Raw genomic sequence first — 19,837 nt, 5'->3', positions numbered from 1 at the left:
TCTTATGTAATTTAGCTGGATTGGCCACTGTTGGAATCAGATGCTGGCTTTCATGGACCCTGGTCTGACCCAGCATGGCAATTTCTTATGTTCTTATGTAATTTAGGAATCCTGCCGGGTACCTGTGACCTGGATTGGCCACTGTTGGAATCAGGATGCTGGGCTTGATGGACCCTTGGTCTGACCCAGTATGGCAATTTCTTATGTTCTTATGTAATTTAGGAATCCTGCCGGGTACCTGTGACCTGGATTGGCCACTGTTGGAGACAGGATGCTGGGCTTCATGGACCCTTGGTCTGACCCAGTATGGCAATTTCTTATGTTCTTATGTAATTTAGGAATCCTGCCGGGTACCTGTGACCTGGATTGCCCACTGTTGGAAACAGGATGCTGGGCTTGATGGACCTTTGATCTGACCCAGCATGGCAATTTCTTATGTTCTTATGTAATTTAGGAATCCTGCCGGGTACCTGTGACCTGGATTGGCCACTGTTGGAATCAGGATGCTGGGCTTGATGGACCCTTGGTCTGACCCAGCAAGGCAATTTCTTATGTTCTTATGTAATTTAGGAATCCTGCCGGGTACCTGTGACCTGGATTGGCCACTGTTGGAATCAGGATGCTGGGCTTGATGGACCCTTGATCTGACCCAGCATGGCAATTTCTTATGTTCTTATGTAATTTAGGAATCCTGCTGGGTACCTGTGACCTGGATTGGCCACTGTTGGAGACAGGATGCTGGGCTTCATGGACCCTTGGTCTGACCCAGTAATGTAAGCCAGAAGCTTAAGCTATTGTTCTTGCTCTGACTAGCAAAGGTGAATTAAATTGCAAAGGGGAGAACCCCTGTTTACTCTTTGAAGTAAAAGATAAATGCCAGGGAAGAACAGTAAAGGCAAATGGTGACATGTGAGTTACTTGGCAGTACCTTTGTTGGTGGAGACAGAAAGGGACAAATGCAAATAATTTCCTTTGATGCCTACAGAAGTCCTTCTCACCTATGCAAATGTTAAATTACCCTCTAGCTCCAGTACAAGAGGGGGGAGGGGGGAGTGCCATGGCTGGAAGCCAGTGGTATTATCCCCTGAACTGCAGTGATACCGAATGGACGATTGAATGGATATTTCCACAGAAGGAAAATTTCGAGTTGAATGGGACCTAAGGCAGTTCTTGAAATCAGAACTTGGGGTGTAATCCCAGACCAGAGGCAATGAGGAGCAGAGGATCGATTGCTAATGAACATGTTTAATTAGGTATAAAAGAAAGGTTGTCTTCTGTGTACAGCCAGACAGGCAGAGGGGAGGAAAAGACAGAAGGACATAGCAATGAGGTGAGGTTCCTTCCCCAGCCACAAAGGACAGAGCAGTTGCATATAGATGGGAGCGTTCCTCATAGCCATAGTCTGTAGAATAGTAATTATATAGCAGTGCCGAGAAAGCAGTGGTTTGTTATTTTGTAGTCAGGGAAAAGAGTGTGAGTTTCAGGTGTTTCCTGACCTTTTGTTTCATTTATAGCTAGAAGGACAGTATTATTTAGAAAAGTTATCTGCATACATTCAGTATCAGGCTGACTTAGCTGCAGGGAAATTCAGAAGATTTGTCATGATTTTATATAGAGTAGACAGGGAATTTTTTGTGTGTGTGTGTGAGAGAGAGAACTGGGACTTCCAATCTCCTGAAGCAAGTGGGACCCTGCAGCTGCACTGAGCCCGGGATCTCAGCCATCTGCACCCGCTTCATCCAGCACACAGTGGGGCAGCTTGTCTAAAGAAAAGGAAAACAGAACTCACCTGAGACTTAACTGAGAACTTACCTGAATGTAATTCACTTTGTAGTGCTGAAAACAGTGTGAAAAGCGGAAGATAAATTTAAATAAAATAAATAAATGTTATTATTCTGGCCAGAATTTAGATGGGAGTTTGAAGTATTTTGCAAGTGAACTGAACTGAGATACAGAGTAGGGCTTTATATCTTGCAACCTGATTTTCCTCTCCTTTCAATGTTAATAAAATCTTTCTTTTTTTTTTTACTATAATGCCATTTGCCTGTGTTTTGCTATAGAGTATAAGAATCGTAATGCGCTGTGTAACTGTGCATGCACTAATTTTTATGTGCAATACTTGCTGTAAGTACATAAGGTGGGTTTTATGTTACCACTTACTGCTCTGTTCTCTGCTCCAGCCTCTCCTCCCCATCCCTGGGAGACCATTCTGTTGCGTGGGCACCTTACATGTGTCTGACCCTAAGCACGCAGCTGAGAGGTGGAGTTATTTTTGTGGAGGAGAGGTTTACAGTATGGCAACTTCTTATGTTCTCTCTCTCCCACATGGAATCACACACATACATGTTCGCACTCTCTCGCCCACGTATGCAGTCAGACACCCATGATCTCTTCCACATGCAATCACATACACACATGCTCTCTCTTCTCATACAGACACATGCACACTCTCTTTTCCACATGCATTCACACACACACATGCTCTCTTCCACATGCATTCACACACATGCTCTCTCCCACTTGCAATCACACACATGCTCCCTCTCTCTCCCACATGCAATCACACACATGCTCTCTCCCACTTGCAATCATACACATGCTCCCTCTCTCTCCCACATGCAATCACACACATGCTCTCTCTCTCTCCCACATGCAATCACACACATGCTCTCTCTCCCACACTCACTCTCCCACATGCACTATGTCTCTCCCACATGCAATCATATACAGGCTCCCACTCACACCAGCTCAGATATACACTCAGGGCCTGGGCTACTAACTCCTCCCTCTCAATTCCAGCATTGCGGGATGGGGTCTGCTGCACCTGTCTTAATCTTCAGCTGTCAGTGGGATAAGATCTGCTGGTGGCCTCCGGGTGCTTCCTGTCTCCTCAGCTGGGTCATGGAGTGGGTGGCAGCAGGAGTAGTGTTTCACCGAACATCATCTCCTGCTACCCCCGGGACCAGTCTCATTAAGAACCGGGAGACTGGCCCCAGGGCAGCAGGAGATGCTGTTTGATGATGCTACTGGCACAGGGGAGGGGCTGAATCATCCACTCGGGGGGGCTTCCTGCTTCCATCAGAGACGCTGCAGCTTCTGTGCAGCCATGTCACCGCTGCTGTGTCACCCATGGCATGAAACAGTGCCCCTTCATCCTGTGCATGACCCTAGGAGCTGACTCAGGTCATTTATTTTATCTGGGGAGGGGCTGAATCATCCACTCGGGGGCTTCCTACTTCCATCAGAGACGCTGCGGCTTCTGTGTGGCCATGTCACCGCTGCTGTGTCACCCATGGCATGAAACAGTGCCCCTTCATCCTGTGCATGACCCTAGGAGCTGACTCAGGTCATTTATTTTATCTGGGGAGGGGCTGAATCATCCACTCGGGGGGGCTTCCTGCTTCCATCAGAGACGCTGCGGCTTCTGTGCGGCCATGTCACCGCTGCTGTGTCACCGATGGCATGAAACAGTGCCCCTTCATCCTGTGCATGACCCTAGGAGCTGACTCAGGTCATTTATTTTATCTGGGGAGGGGTTGAATCATCCACTCGGGGGGGCTTCCTGCTTCCATCAGAGACGCTGTGGCTTCTGTGCAGCCATGTCACCGCTGCTGTGTCACCCATGGCATGAAACTGTGCCCCTTCATCCTGTGCATGACCCTAGGAGCTGACTCAGGTCATTTATTTTATCTGGGGAGGGGCTGAATCATCCACTCGGGGGGGCTTCCTGCTTCCATCAGAGACGCTGCGGCTTCTGTGCGGCCATGTCACCGCTGGCATGAAACAGTGCCCCTTCATCCTGTGCATGACCCTAGGAGCTGACTCAGGTCATTTATTTTATCTGGGGAGGGGCTGAATCATCCACTCGGGGGGGCTTCCTGCTTCCATCAGAGACGCTGCGGCTTCTGTGCAGCCATGTCACCGCTGCTGTGTCACCGATGGCATGAAACAGTGCCCCTTCATCCTGTGCATGACCCTAGGTGACTCAGGTCATTTATTTTATCTGGGGAGGGGCTGAATCATCCACTCGGGGGGGGCTTCCTGCTTCCATCAGAGACGCTGCGGCTTCTGTGCAGCCATGTCACCGCTGCTGTGTCACCGATGGCATGAAACAGTGCCCCTTCATCCTGTGCATGACCCTAGGAGCTGACTCAGGTCATTTATTTTATCTGGGGAGGGGCTGAATCATCCACTCAGGGGCTTCCTGCTTCCATCAGAGACGCTGCGGCTTCTGTGCAGCCATGTCACCGCTGCTGTGTCACCGATGGCATGAAACAGTGCCCCTTCATCCTGTGCATGACCCTAGGAGCTGACTCAGGTCATTTATTTTATCTGGGGAGGGGCTGAATCATCCACTCGGGGGCTTCCTGCTTCCATCAGAGACGCTGCGGCTTCTGTGCAGCCATGTCACCGCTGCTGTGTCACCGATGGCATGAAACAGTGCCCCTTCCTGTGCATGACCCTAGGTGACTCAGGTCATTTATTTTATCCCCCCCCCACTCGGGGGCTTCCTGCTTCCATCAGAGACGCTGCGGCTTCTGTGCAGCCATGTCACCGCTGCTGTGTCACCCATGGCATGAAACAGTGCCCCTTCATCCTGTGCATGACCCTAGGAGCTGACTCAGGTCATTTATTTTATCTGGGGAGGGGCTGAATCATCCACTCGGGGGCTTCCTGCTTCCATCAGAGACGCTGCGGCTTCTGTGCGGCCATGTCACCGCTGCTGTGTCACCCATGGCATGAAACAGTGCCCCTTCATCCTGTGCATGACCCTAGGAGCTGACTCAGGTCATTTATTTTATCTGGGGAGGGGCTGAATCATCCACTCGGGGGCTTCCTGCTTCCATCAGAGACGCTGCGGCTTCTGTGCGGCCATGTCACCGCTGCTGTGTCACCGATGGCATGAAACAGTGCCCCTTCATCCTGTGCATGACCCTAGGAGCTGACTCAGGTCATTTATTTTATCTGGGGAGGGGCTGAATCATCCACTCGGGGGCTTCCTGCTTCCATCAGAGACGTTGCGGCTTCTGTGCGGCCATGTCACCACTGCTGTGTCACCGATGGCATGAAACAGTGCCCCTTCATCCTGTGCATGACCCTAGGTGACTCAGGTCATTTATTTTATCTGAACATAACTAGGGGGCCTTCATTTTCAGTTTCTATTTTATCTGCATTGGGAATTTCAGTGTTGGAAGGAAAAATAATTCAGTGGAATGTGACTTCCCCTCTGCTTTTTCTCCTGAGTGTTATATCAGTCATTTTCCCATTATTATTATTTTCTTATAGCATTGAAATTCCCAGGCAAAATAAAAACTGAACACGATACAAATGTGATGCTGGTCCCAAAACTGCGAGGATGTGCTCCTTAACTTCCAGTGATCTGCGTGGATGTGCTCCTTAACTTCTAGTGATCTGCGTGGCTGTGGCCCTTAACTTCTAGTGATCTGCGTGAATGTGGTTCTTAACTTCTAGTGATCTCCGTGGATGTGCTCCTTAACTTCTAGTGATCTGCGTGGATGTGCTCCTTAACTTCTAGTGATCTGCGTGGATGTGCTCCTTAACTTCTAGTGATCTCCGTGGATGTGCTCCTTAACTTCTAGTGATCTGCGTGGATGTGCTCCTTAACGTCTAGTGATCTGCGTGGATGTGCTCCTTAACTTCTAGTGATCTGCGTGGATGTGGCCCTTAACTTCTAGTGATCTGCGTGGATGTGCTCCTTAACTTCTAGAGATCTGCGTGGATGTGGCCCTTAACTTCTAGTGATCTGCGTGGATGTGCTCCTTAACTTCTAGAGATCTGCGTGGATGTGGCCCTTCTAGTGATCTGCGTGGATGTGCTCCTTAACTTCCAGTGATCTGTGTGGATGTGGCCCTTAACTTCTAGTGATCTGCGTGGATGTGCTCCTTAACTTCTAGTGATCTGCGTGGATATGGCCCTTCTAGTGATCTGCGTGGATGTTCTCCTTAACTTCTAGTGATCTGCGTGGATGTTCTCCTTAACTTCCAGTGATCTGCGTGGATGTGGCCCTTAACTTCTAGTGATCTGCGTGGATGTGCTCCTTAACGTCTAGTGATCTGCGTGGCTGTGGCCCTTAACTTCTAGTGATCTGCGTGGATGTGCTCCTTAACTTCTAGTGATCTGCGTGGATGTGGCCCTTCTAGTGATCTGCGTGGATGTTCTCCTTAACTTCTAGTGATCTGCGTGGATGTGGCCCTTCTAGTGATCTGCGTGGATGTGCTCCTTAACTTCTAGTGATCTGCGTGGATGTGGCCCTTAACTTCTAGTGATCTGCGTGGATGTGGCCCTTCTAGTGATCTGCGTGGATGTTCTCCTTAACTTCTAGTGATCTGCGTGGATGTGGCCCTTCTAGTGATCTGCGTGGATGTGCTCCTTAACTTCTAGTGATCTGCGTGGATGTGGCCCTTAACTTCTAGTGATCTGCGTGGATGTGCTCCTTAACTTCTAGTGATCTGCGTGGATGTGCTCCTTAACTTCTAGTGATCTGCGTGGATGTGGCCCTTCTAGTGATCTGCGTGGATGTTCTCCTTAACTTCTAGTGATCTGCGTGGATGTGGCCCTTCTAGTGATCTGCGTGGATGTGCTCCTTAACTTCCAGTGATCTGCATGGATGTGCTCCTTAACTTCTAGTGATCTGCGTGGATGTGCTCCTTCCAGTGATCTGCGTGGATGTGCTCCTTAACTTCTAGTGATCTGCGTGGATGTGCTCCTTAACTTCCAGTGATCTGCGTGGATGTGCTCCTTAACGTCTAGTGATCTCCGTGGATGTGCTCCTTATCTTCTAGTGATCTGCGTGGATGTGCTCCTTAACGTCTAGTGATCTCCGTGGATGTGCTCCTTATCTTCTAGTGATCTGCGTGGATGTGGCCCTTCTAGTGATCTGCGTGGATGTGGCCCTTCTAGTGATCTGCGTGGATGTGCTCCTTAACTTCTAGTGATCTGCGTGGATGTGGCCCTTCTAGTGATCTGCTTGGATGTGCTCCTTAACTTCCAGTGATCTGCGTGGATGTGCTCCTTAACTTCTAGTGATCTGCGTGGATGTGCTCCTTAACTTCTACCTGACTGATTAACCACTTCTACCCTGTTAAACAGTAGTGTGGGCCTTTAAGCTCTGATAATGTCTGACCTTTTTTTTTGTTACTATTGAATCTTTAGATTTTTTATTATATTAAACTAATTAGGTGCAAGATCTCATTAACAGAAAAGCAAACTCCTTCTACTATCAGGTTTATTGTAATGCACCAGAAATCTCTGCCTTTATAGCAAACTTACCCCACCATAACAGCACTAATCGCCAGGACTCTCGCAGCCACCACCTCACTGCACAGTCTGTGGCTCCTCTCCCACGCACACCTGCCTGACCCACCACGTTTCATGCTCGATCTCTCACTAGAATATCTCCTCACACCTGGTTACTTTTCTAAATAGATTTAGTAGAGTGTAAGCTCCATGGAGCAGGGACTGCCTCCAAACACATCAAGATCTTCTTTGTGTGGACAGAAGTGATCTCTCAATGAGTGAGGGTGATAGCGCAGGCTGGGCACGGGAGTGATCTCTCAATGAGTGAGAGTGATAGCACAGGCAGGGCACAGGAGTGATCTCTCAATGAGTGAGGGAGGCGGCACAGGCTGGGCATGGGAGTGATCTCTCAATGAGTGAGAGTGATAGCACAGGCTGGGCACAGAAGTGATCTCTCAATGAGTGACAGCGATAGCGCAGGCTGGGCATGGGAGTGATCTCTCAATGAGTGAGGGTGATAGCGCAGGCTGGGCATGGGAGTGATCTCTCAATGAGTGAGGGTGATAGCGCAGGCTGGGCACGGGAGTGATCTCTCAATGAGTGAGAGTGATAGCACAGGCAGGGCACAGGAGTGATCTCTCAATGAGTGAGGGAGGCGGCACAGGCTGGGCATGGGAGTGATCTCTCAATGAGTGAGAGTGATAGCACAGGCTGGGCACAGAAGTGATCTCTCAATGAGTGACAGCGATAGCGCAGGCTGGGCATGGGAGTGATCTCTCAATGAGTGAGGGTGATAGCGCAGGCTGGGCATGGGAGTGATCTCTCAATGAGCGAGAGTGATAGCACAGGCAGGGCACAGGAGTGATCTCTCAATGAGTGAGGGAGGCGGCACAGGCTGGGCTCGGGAGTGATCTCTCAATGAGTGAGGGTGATAGCACAGGCTGGGCATGGGAGTGATCTCTCAATGAGTGAGAGTGATAGCATAGGCTGGGCACGGGAGTGATCTCTCAATGAGTGACAGTGATAGCACAGGCTGGGCACGGGAGTGACCTCTCAATGAGTGACAGTGATAGCACAGGCTGGGCCCGGGAGTGATCTCTCAAAGAGTGAAAGTGATAGCGCAGGCTGGGCACGGGAGTGATCTCTCAATGAGTGAGAGTGATAGCGCAGGCTGGGCACGGGAGTGACCTCTCAATGAGTGAGAGTGATCTCTCAAAGAGTGATAGTGATAGCACAGGCTGGGCACGGGAGTGATCTCTCAATGAGTGAGAGTGATGGCACAGGCTGGGCACGGGAGTGACCTCTCAATGAGTGAGGGAGGCGGCACAGGCTGGGCCCGGGAGTGATCTCTCAATGAGTGAGGGAGGCGGCACAGGCAGGGCACGGGAGCGATCTCTCAATGAGTGAGAGTGATAGCGCAGGCTGGGCACGGGAGTGATCTCTCAATGAGTGAGAGTGATGGCGCAGGCTGGGCACGGGAGTGACCTCTCAATGAGTGAGGGAGGCGGCACAGGCAGGGCACGGGAGCGATCTCTCAATGAGTGAGAGTGATAGCGCAGGCTGGGCACGGGAGTGATCTCTCAATGAGTGAGAGTGATGGCGCAGGCTGGGCACGGGAGTGACCTCTCAATGAGTGAGAGTGATGGCACAGGCTGGGCACGGGAGCGATCTCTCAATGAGTGAGAGTGATAGCACAGGCTGGGCACGGGAGCGATCTCTCAATGAGTGAGAGTGATAGCACAGGCTGGGCACGGGAGCGATCTCTCAATGAGTGAGAGTGATAGCACAGGCTGGGCACGGGAGTGATCTCTCAATGAGTGAGAGTGATAGCACAGGCTGGGCACGGGAGTGATCTCTCAATGAGTGAGAGTGATAGCGCAGGCTGGGCGTGGGAGTGACCTCTCAATGAGTGAGAGTGATAGCGCAAGCAGGGCACAGGAGTGATCTCTCAATGAGTGAGAGTGATAGCACAGGCTGGGCATGGGAGTGATCTCTCAATGAGTGAGAGGGATAGCGCAGGCTGGGCACGGGAGTGACCTCTCAATGAGTGAGAGTGATAGCGCAGGCAGGGCCCAGGAGTGATCTCTCAATGAGTGAGAGTGATAGCGCAGGCTGGGCGCGGGAGTGACCTCTCAGTGAGTGAGAGTGATGGCACAGGCTGGGCACGGGAGTGACCTCTCAATGAGTGAGAGTGATGGCGCAGGCTGGGCACGGGAGTGATCTCTCAATGAGTGAGAGTGATAGCACAGGCTGGGCACGGGAGTGACCTCTCAATGAGTGAGAGTGATGGCGCAGGCTGGGCACGGGAGTGACCTCTCAATGAGTGAGAGTGATAGCGCAGGCAGGGCACGGGAGTGATCTCTCAATGAGTGAGAGTGATAGCGCAGGCTGGGCGCGGGAGTGACCTCTCAGTGAGTGAGAGTGATGGCACAGGCTGGGCACGGGAGTGACCTCTCAATGAGTGAGAGTGATGGCGCAGGCTGGGCACGGGAGTGATCTCTCAATGAGTGAGAGTGATAGCGCAGGCTGGGCACGGGAGTGACCTCTCAATGAGTGAGAGTGATAGCGCAGGCTGGGCACGGGAGTGACCTCTCAATGAGTGAGAGTGATCTCTCAATGAGTTTGCAATGCTTAAAGTGACCGTGCATTGAGTGAAATCGAGTCCCATCCCCCTCCTCCGCCTCAGCTGACCCCGGGATTGAATTTGGGATCTTCCACGGAGCAGGGCAGAGCCCTTGCCGCTTGGCCAGCTTGTGCTTTGTGCATAATTTCATTTCTCCGGTTTTACTGCTAGAATAAGTTTTATTCTGAGTTATTAGAAGCAGAGGGCGGGTTAACTCTCCATGGCCCGGGTGTTTGAGGAGAACTTGTGTCCTTCAGGGGCCGGGGACAGGCAGGGAGAGGAGAGTTCCCTTTCATGCTCCTGTGATCCCCTCCTGACTCCTGTGTGAGGGGTCCTGGGGCTGCAGGGCTGCACTCAGCAGGGTTATTTATGTGCATCGATGCCTCTGCAAATGACTCCCTTAATGTCTTACATTAGCAGCACAAACGAGGGGAGGGAGAGGCCACGGAGGGAGGAGAGGAACAAGAGAAGGGGGGGGGGGGAGAGTATGAGAAGAGGGAGGAGAGCAGTGAGATAGGGAGGGAGAGGAGAGAAATGACCTCCCAGGCTGTAGATTGCCTGCAGCCGGTTTTATTAGTCGTCCTGCTTTCTGGCTGTAGCGCCCTCTCCCTCTCCAGGTGCCCAGGTCCAGTGATCTCTGACCTCCTGGGAAGGGACCCCGGTGCATGCTGGGGCTTGTAGTGCCGCCTCAGGACCGGCCCCAGCACCAGCATTGGGGGTATAGTGGTGAGCATGGCTGCTTTTTAAGCAGCTGACCCGGGTTTCATTCCCAACCAATGCATCATGAAATCATGTCCGGCTGCAGAAAGGGGGTTAATGAGCAGCTGACGGGGTGCTTGGTCCTTGCCCCGCCCCGGGGTAATTAGCACCTTCGGCGGGAGGGGGCCTGGGATTAAAAGGCACAGCTGCGGGCTCTTGCCTTTCTCTTCGCTGCTCTGGAGAGTTTTGTCGCTGCTGACAGAGACGTTTTCTTTCCTTGCTGCCATCATGAGCGTGGATCCTGGAAAAAAGAAAGTGAAAAACGCAGGGGACAAGAAAGGAGCCAAGAAAAAAGCCAAGAGGAGAGAAACCTATTCCGTCTACATCTACAAAGTGCTAAAGCAGGTACCATCCGGCAGGCCTGTGAATCCCCTGACTACACCTGTAACTCCCGGGGATAGGGGCTCACTTTATACCTGGTCTGTACCCCCTGACTACACCTGTAACTCCCTGGGGATAGGGGCTCACTTTATACCTGGTCTGTACCCCCTGACTACACCTGTAACTCCTGGGGATAGGGGCTCACTTTATACCTGGTCTGTACCCCCTGACTACACCTGTAACTCCCGGGGATAGAGGGGAAGCACTTTATACAGGGGTAGATAACACCCTGACTATATAACCATGAAACCCTGTGGCAGAGGGAGGGGGAGCCCCTGGATTATAGCCTAGCTTGGTGTATGTACCCCCTGACTATAACCATGAAACCCTGTGGCAGAGGGAGGGGGTGTCCCTGGATTATAGCCTAGCTTGGTGTATGTACCCCCTGACTATAACCATGAAACCCTGTGGCTTAGGGAGGGGGTGCCCCTGGATTATAGCCTAGTTTGGTGTATGTACCCCCTGACTATATAACCATGAAACCCTGTGGCAGAGGGAGGGGGAGCCCCTGGATTATAGCCTAGCTTGGTGTATGTACCCCCTGACTATAACCATGAAACCCTGTGGCAGAGGGAGGGGGTGTCCCTGGATTATAGCCTAGCTTGGTGTATGTACCCCCTGACTATAACCATGAAACCCTGTGACAGAGGGAGGGGGTGTCCCTGGATTATAGCCTAGCTTGGTGTATGTACCCCCTGACTATAACCATGAAACCCTGTGGCAGAGGGAGGGGGAGCCCCTGGATTATAGCCTAGCTTGGTGTATGTACCCCCTGACTATAACCATGAAACCCTGTGGCAGAGGGAGGGGGGTGCCCCTGGATTATAGCCTAGCTTGGTGTATGTACCCCCTGACTATAACCATGAAACCCTGTGGCAGAGGGAGGGGGGTGCCCCTGGATTATAGCCTAGCTTGGTGTATGTACCCCCTGACTATAACCATGAAACCCTGTGGCAGAGGGAGGGGGGTGCCCCTGGATTATAGCCTAGCTTGGTGTATGTACCCCCTGACTATAACCATGAAACCCTGTGGCAGAGGGAGGGGGGTGTCCCTGGATTATAGCCTAGCTTGGTGTATGTACCCCCTGACTATAACCATGAAACCCTGTGGCAGAGGGAGGGGGTGCCCCTGGATTATAGCCTAGCTTGGTGTATGTACCCCCTGACTATAACCATGAAACCCTGTGGCAGAGGGAGGGGGTGCCCCTGGATTATAGCCTAGCTTGGTGTATGTACCCCCTGACTATAACCATGAAACCCTGTGGCAGAGGGAGGGGGGTGTCCCCTGGATTATAGCCTAGCTTGGTGTATGTACCCCCTGACTATAACCATGAAACCCTGTGGCAGAGGGAGGGGGGGTGCCCCTGGATTATAGCCTAGCTTGGTGTATGTACCCCCTGACTATAACCATGAAACCCTGTGGCAGAGGGAGGGGGGTGTCCCTGGATTATAGCCTAGCTTGGTGTATGTACCCCCTGACTATAACCATGAAACCCTGTGGCAGAGGGAGGGGGGGTGTCCCTGGATTATAGCCTAGCTTGGTGTATGTACCCCCTGACTATATAACCATGAAACCCTGTGGCACAGGGAGGGGGGGGTGTCCCTGGATTATAGCCTAGCTTGGTGTATGTACCCCCTGACTATAATCATGAAACCCTGTGGCAGAGGGAGGGGGTTAGGGAGGGGGGTGCCCCTGGATTATAGCCTAGCTTGGTGTATGTACCCCCTGACTATAACCATGAAACCCTGTGGCAGAGGGAGGGGGTTAGGGAGGGGGTGCCCCTGGATTATAGCCTAGCTTGGTGTATGTACCCCCTGACTATAACCATGAAACCCTGTGGCAGAGGGAGGGGGTGCCCCTGGATTATAGCCTAGCTTGGTGTATGTACCCCCTGACTATAACCATGAAACCCTGTGGCAGAGGGAGGGGGTTAGGGAGGGGGTGCCCCTGGATTATAGCCTAGCTTGGGGTATGTACCCCCTGACTATAACCATGAAACCCTGTGGCAGAGGGAGGGGGTTAGGGAGGGGGTGCCCCTGGATTATAGCCTAGCTTGGGGTATGTACCCCCTGACTATAACCATGAAACCCTGTGGCAGAGGGAGGGGGTACCCCTGGATTATAGCCTAGTTTGGTGTATGTACCCCCTGACTATAACCATGAAACCCTGTGGCAGAGGGAGGGGGTTAGGGAGGGGGTGCCCCTGGATTATAGCCTAGCTTGGGGTTTGTACCCCCTGACTATAACCATGAAACCCTGTGGCAGAGGGAGGGGGTGCCCCTGGATTATAGCCTAGCTTGGGGTATGTACCCCCTGACTATAACCATGAAACCCTGTGGCAGAGGGAGGGGGTTAGGGAGGGGGTGCCCCTGGATTATAGCCTAGCTTGGGGTATGTACCCCCTGACTATAACCATGAAACCCTGTGGCAGAGGGAGGGGGGTGTCCCTGGATTATAGCCTAGCTTGGTGTATGTACCCCCTGACTATATAACCATGAAACCCTGTGGCAGAGGGAGGGGGTGTGCCCCTGGATTATAGCCTAGCTTGGTGTATGTACCCCCTGACTATAACCATGAAACCCTGTGGCAGAGGGAGGGGGTTAGGGAGGGGGTGCCCCTGGATTATAGCCTAGCTTGGTGTATGTACCCCCTGACTATAACCATGAAACCCTGTGGCAGAGGGAGGGGGTGCCCCTGGATTATAGCCTAGCTTGGTGTATGTACCCCCTGACTATAACCATGAAACCCTGTGGCAGAGGGAGGGGGGTGTCCCTGGATTATAGCCTAGCTTGGTGTATGTACCCCCTAACTATATAACCATGAAACCCTGTGGCAGAGGGAGGGGGGTGTCCCTGGATTATAGCCTAGCTTGGTGAATGTACCCCTGACTATATAACCATGAAACCCTGTGGCAGAGGGAGGGGGTGTCCCTGGATTATAGCCTAGCTTGGGGTATGTACCCCCTGACTATATAACCATGAAACCCTGTGGCAGAGGGAGGGGGTGTCCCTGGATTATAGCCTAGCTTGGTGTATGTACCCCCTGACTATAACCATGAAACCCTGTGGCAGAGGGAGGGGGGAGCCCCTGGATTATAGCCTAGCTTGGGGTATGTACCCCCTGAATATAACCATGAAACCCTGTGGCAGAGGGAGGGGGGAGCCCCTGGATTATAGCCTAGCTTGGTGTATGTACCCCCTGACTATAACCATGAAACCCTGTGGCAGAGGGAGGGGGTGTCCCTGGATTATAGCCTAGCTTGGGGTACGTACCCCCTGACTATAACCATGAAACCCTGTGGCAGAGGGAGGGGGGGTGCCCCTGGATTATAGCCTAGCTTGGTGTATGTACCCCCTGACTATAACCATGAAACCCTGTGGCAGAGGGAGGGGGTGTCCCTGGATTATAGCCTAGCTTGGGGTATGTACCCCCTGACTATAACCATGAAACCCTGTGGCAGAGGGAGGGGGTGTCCCTGGATTATAGCCTAGCTTGGTGTATGTACCCCCTGACTATAACCATGAAACTCTGTGGCAGAGGGAGGGGGTGTCCCTGGATTATAGCCTAGCTTGGTGTATGTACCCCCTGACTATAACCATGAAACTCTGTGGCAGAGGGAGGGGGGTGTCCCTGGATTATAGCCTAGCTTGGTGTATGTACCCCCTGACTATAACCATGAAACCCTGTGGCAGAGGGAGGGGGTGTCCCTGGATTATAGCCTAGCTTGGGGTATGTACCCCCTGACTATAACCATGAAACCCTGTGGCAGAGGGAGGGGGTGTCCCTGGAGTATAGCCTAGCTTGGGGTATGTACCCCTGGGTCTCTGGGGGCAGTTTAATAAACCCCCAGACCTTCTGATGTTGCTACCTCACTCTCTCCTCTCACTGCCCCCATCCCAGGTGCACCCGGACACGGGCATCTCCAGCAAGGCCATGAGTATCATGAACTCCTTCGTGAACGACGTCTTTGAGCGCATCGCCACGGAGGCCTCTCGCCTGGCTCAGTACAACCAGCGCGCCACCATCACCAGCCGGGAAGTGCAGACGGCGGTGCGTCTCCTCCTGCCCGGAGAGCTGGCCAAGCACGCGGTATCTGAGGGCACCAAGGCAGTCACCAAATACACCAGCAGCAAGTGACACCCCAGGGACCTAGACTGGCACGCCCGTGCCGAATGATGCTGTGACTTTATTACAATAAATATCAGAGATCTTCACCTGCTCTCTCACTCTTATTAATCCTCCTGGAGTAGTGGTGCTAGCACTCAGTATGAGGAGAGGGGGAGGGTGCGGGTCACACATTCTCTGCTGCTCTGTCTCTATTAGGTCTCCTGGAGTAGCGGTGCTAGCACTCAGTATGAGGTGAGAGGGAGCGTGCGGGTCACACATTCTCTGCTGCTCTGTCTCTATTAGGTCTCCTGGAGTAGTGGTGCTAGCACTCAGTATGAGGAGAGGGGGAGGGTGCGGGTCACACATTCTCTGCTGCTCTGTCTCTATTAGGTCTCCTGGAGTAGTGGTGCTAGCACTCAGTATGAGGTGAGAGGGAGCGGGCGGGTCACACATTCTCTGCTGTTCTGTCTCTCTCTATTAGGTCTCCTGGAGAAGCGGTGCTAGCACTCAGTATGAGGAGACAGTGAGGGGGAGCGTGGGGGTCACACATTCTCTGCTGCTCTGTCTCTCTCTATTAGGTCTCCTGGAGTAGCGGTGCTAGCACTCAGTATGAGGAGACAGTGAGGGGGTCACACATTCTCTGCTGCTCTGTGTCTCTCTATTAGGTCTCCTGGAGTAGCGGTGCTAGCACTCAGTATGAGGAGACAGTGAGGGGGTCACACATTCTCTGCTGCTCTGTCTCTCTCTATTAGGTCTCCTGGAGTAGCGGTGCTAGCACTCAGTATGAGGAGACAGTGAGCGTGCGGGTCACACTATTCTCTGCTGCTCTGTCTCTATTAGGTCTCCTGGAGTAGCGGTGCTAGCACTCAGTATGAGGAGACAGTGAGGGGGAGCGTGGGGGTCACACATTCTCTGCTGCTCTGTCTCTCTCTATTAGGTCTCCTGGAGTAGTGGTGCTAGCACTCAGTATGAGGAGACAGTGAGGGGGAGCACCCATCCCTTGATCCCTCCAGTCCTAGAGGTGAGAGGCTCTGTATCCCTGCTCCCATCCTCAGGAAACAGAGAGTAGGATTAAATGGACAATTTTCTCAGTGGAAGGGAGTGGACAGTGGAGTGCCTCAGGGATCTGTATTGGGACCGGTGCTTTTCAATATATTTATAAATGATCTGGAAAGAAATACGACGAGTGAGATAATCAAATTTGCAGATGATACAAAATTATTCGGAGTAGTTAAATCACAAGCAGATTGTGATACGTTACAGGAGGACCTTGTGAGGCTGGAAAATTGGGTATCCAAATGGCAGATGAAATTTAATGTGGATAAGTGCAGGTGATGCATATAGGGAAAAATAACCCATGCTATAATTACACAATGTTGGGTTCCATCTTAGGTGCTACAACCCAAGAAAGATCTAGGCATCATAGTGGATAACACATTGAAATCGTCGGCTCAGTGTGCTGCGGCAGTCAAAAAAGCAAACAGAATGTTGGGAATTATTAGAAAGGGAATGATGAATAAAACGGAAAATGTCATAATGCCTCTGTATCGCTCCATGGTGAGACCGCACCTTGAATACTGTGTACAGTTCTGGTCGCCGCATCTCAAAAAAGATATAATTGCGATGGAGAAGTACAGAGAATGGCAATCAAAATGATAAGGGGAATGGAACAACTCCCCTATGAGGAAAGACTAAAGAGGTTAGGACTTTTCAGCTTGGAGAAGAGACGACTGAGGGGGGATGTGATAGAATAGGATAATGAAGGGATCCCCCCTCCCCCTGAATATTCATCTTCACCCCCCCCCCCCAGGATCATGAGGGGATCTCTCCCTCTTCCTGAATAATCATCTCATCCCCTAGGATAATGAGGGGATCCCTCCCTCCCCCTGAATATTCATCTCATCCCCCAGGATAATGAGGGGATCCCTCCCTCCCCCTGAATAATCATCTCATCCCCCAGGATAATGAGGGGATCCCTCACTCCCCTGAATATTCATCTCATCCCCCAGGATAATGAGGGGATCCCTCCTTTCCCCTGAATAATCATCTCATCCCCCAGGATAATGAGGGGATCCCTCCCTCTTCCTGAATAATCATCTCATCCCCAGGATAATGAGGGGATCCCTCCCTCCCCCTGAATAATCATCTCATCCCCCAGGATAATGAGGGGATCCCTCCCTCTTCCTGAATATTCATCTCATCCCCCAGGATAATGAGGGGATCCCTCCTTTCCCCTGAATATTCATCTCATCCCCCAGGATAATGAGGGGATCCCTCCCTCTTCCTGAATATTCATCTCATCCCCAGGATAATGAGGGAATCCCTCCCTCCCCCTGAATGATCATCTCATCCCCCAGGATAATGAGGGGATCCCTCCCTCCCCCTGAATAATCATCTCATCCCCAGGATAATGAGGGAATCCCTCCCTCCCCCTGAATAATCATCTCATCCCCAGGATAATGAGGGAATCCCTCCCTCCCCCTGAATAATCATCTCATCCCCAGGATAATGAGGGGATCCCTCCCTCTTCCTGAATAATGATCTCATCCCCCAGGATAATGAGGGGATCCCTCCCTCTTCCTGAATAATGATCTCATCTCCCAGGATAATGAGGGGATCCCTCCCTCTTCCTGAATAATCATCTCATCCCCAGGATAATGAGGGATCCCTCCCTCCCCCTGAATAATCATCTCATCCCCAGGATAATGAGGGAATTCCTCCCTCCCCCTGAATAATCATCTCATCCCCCAGGATAATGAGGGGATCCCTCCCTCTTCCTGAATAATGATCTCATCTCCCAGGATAATGAGGGAATCCCTCCCTCCCCCTGAATAATCATCTCATCCCCAGGATAATGAGGGGATCCCTCCCTCCCCCTGAATAATCATCTCATCCCCCAGGATAATGAGGGGATCCCTCCCTCTTCCTGAATAATGATCTCATCTCCCAGGATAATGAGGGAATCCCTCCCTCCCCCTGAATAATCATCTCATCCCCAGGATAATGAGGGAATCCCTCCTTTCCCCTGAATATTCATCTCATCCCCCAGGATAATGAGGGGATCCCTCCCTCCCCCTGAATAATCATCTCATCCCCAGGATAATGAGGGAATCCCTCCCTCCCCCTGAATAATCATCTCATCCCCAGGATAATGAGGGGATCCCTCCTTTCCCCTGAATATTCATCTCATCCCCCAGGATAATGAGGGGATCCCTCCCTCCCCCTGAATAATCATCTCATCCCCAGGATAATGAGGGAATCCCTCCCTCCCCCTGAATAATCATCTCATCCCCAGGATAATGAGGGAATTCCTCCCTCCCCCTGAATAATCATCTCATCCCCAGGATAATGAGGGGATCCCTCCCTCCCCCTGAATAATCATCTCATCCCCCAGGATAATGAAGGAATCCCTCCCTCCCCCTGAATAATCCTCTCATCCCCCAGGATAATGAGGGAATCCCTCCCTCTTCCTGAATAATCATCTCATGCCCCAGGATAATGAGGGGATCCCTCCCTCCTCCTGAATAATCATCTCATCCCCAGGATAATGAGGGGATCCCTTCCTCCCCCTGAATGATCATCTCATCCCTCAGGATAATGATGGGATCCCTCACTCCCCCTGAATATTCATCTCATCCCCCAGGATAATGAGGGGATCCCTCTCTCCCCCTGAATAATAAACTCATCCCCCAGGATAATGAGGGGATCCCTCCCTCCCCCTGAATGATCATCTCATCCCTCAGGATAATGAGGGGATCCCTCTCTCCCCCTGAATAATAAACTCATCCCCCAGGATAATGAGGGGATCCCTCCCTCCCCCTGAATGATCATCTCATCCCTCAGGATAATGAGGGGATCCCTCTCTCCCCCTGAATAATAAACTCATCCCCCAGGATAATGAGGGGATCCCTCCCTCCCCCTGAATGATCATCTCATCCCTCAGGATAATGAGGGGATCCCTCTCTCCCCCCTGAATAATAAACTCATCCCCCAGGATAATGAGGGGATCCCTCCCTCCCCCTGAATGATCATCTCATCCCTCAGGATAATGATGGGATCCCTCACTCCCCTGAATATTCATCTCATCCCCCAGGATAATGAGGGGATCCCTCCCTCCCTCCCCCTTAATAATCATCTCATCCCCCAGGATAATGAGGGGATCCCTTCCTCTTCCTGAATATTCATCTCATCCCCCGGGATAATGAGGGAATCCCTCACTCCCCTGAATATTCATTTCATCCCCCAGGATAATGAGGGGATCCCTCCCTCCCTCCCCCTTAATAATCATCTCATCCCCCAGGATAATGAGGGGATCCCTTCCTCTTCCTGAATATTCATCTCATCCCCCGGGATAATGAGGGTATCCCTCCCTTCCCTCCCACGGGAAAGTGAACGCTCCCCTCATTGGCTAATGCGCTGATCCCTGCCTTATTTTAATGTGGAGGCGGGAAGTGGGAGGGGATTTCCCCTAGCTCTTCCGGAAATGCGGGATTCCCCTCCGTCAGTGACGTTACATATTACGTCTTCGGCTAGAGAGGGCTCGGGAAGTGCCGAGCTGCGTGGGCCAATGACCGTGCAGCATGGCAGGCTGAGGGCCGTTTCTATAGCAACAGAATGGCCGGAGTCGTTCTAGAGGGGGGGCGGGAGCGCGATGTCCATGGAGACGATAAATAGAAACCACGTGGCGGCGGAGGGAGCCCCGAGAAGGCAG

At 51.9% G+C, this 19,837-nt stretch overlaps 1 protein-coding gene across 1 annotated transcript; it reads left to right on the top strand.

Annotated features, from left to right (window-relative positions):
* Window positions 1-10,791: 10,791 nt before the first annotated feature.
* On the top strand, window positions 10,792-15,233 carry LOC115083431 (late histone H2B.L4-like). The gene is made up of 2 exons (XM_029587238.1): window positions 10,792-10,984; window positions 14,920-15,233. The coding sequence occupies exons 1-2, from the start codon at window positions 10,868-10,870 to the stop codon at window positions 15,154-15,156; spliced, it is 354 nt and encodes a 117-aa protein (XP_029443098.1). The 5' UTR covers window positions 10,792-10,867; the 3' UTR covers window positions 15,157-15,233.
* The last annotated feature ends 4,604 nt before the right edge of the window (window positions 15,234-19,837 follow it).

The sequence above is a fragment of the Rhinatrema bivittatum genome, chromosome 2, assembly GCF_901001135.1.
Source record: "Rhinatrema bivittatum chromosome 2, aRhiBiv1.1, whole genome shotgun sequence".
In the NCBI taxonomy this organism is placed as follows: Eukaryota; Metazoa; Chordata; class Amphibia; order Gymnophiona; family Rhinatrematidae; genus Rhinatrema; species Rhinatrema bivittatum.
The sequence above is the reverse complement of the archived record's forward strand: the minus strand, read 5'-3'. Positions and strand labels throughout refer to the sequence as shown.

What these genes read in the sequence shown, in the direction of transcription:
- LOC115083431 (XM_029587238.1), top strand. Translation starts at nt 10,868, where the DNA reads ATGAGCGTGGATCCTGGAAAAAAGAAAGTGAAAAACGCAGGGGACAAG. An exon ending in TCTACAAAGTGCTAAAGCAG is followed by an intron (nt 10,985 to 14,919) that starts GTACCATCCGGC and finishes CCCCCATCCCAG; the next exon opens with GTGCACCCGGACACGGGCAT.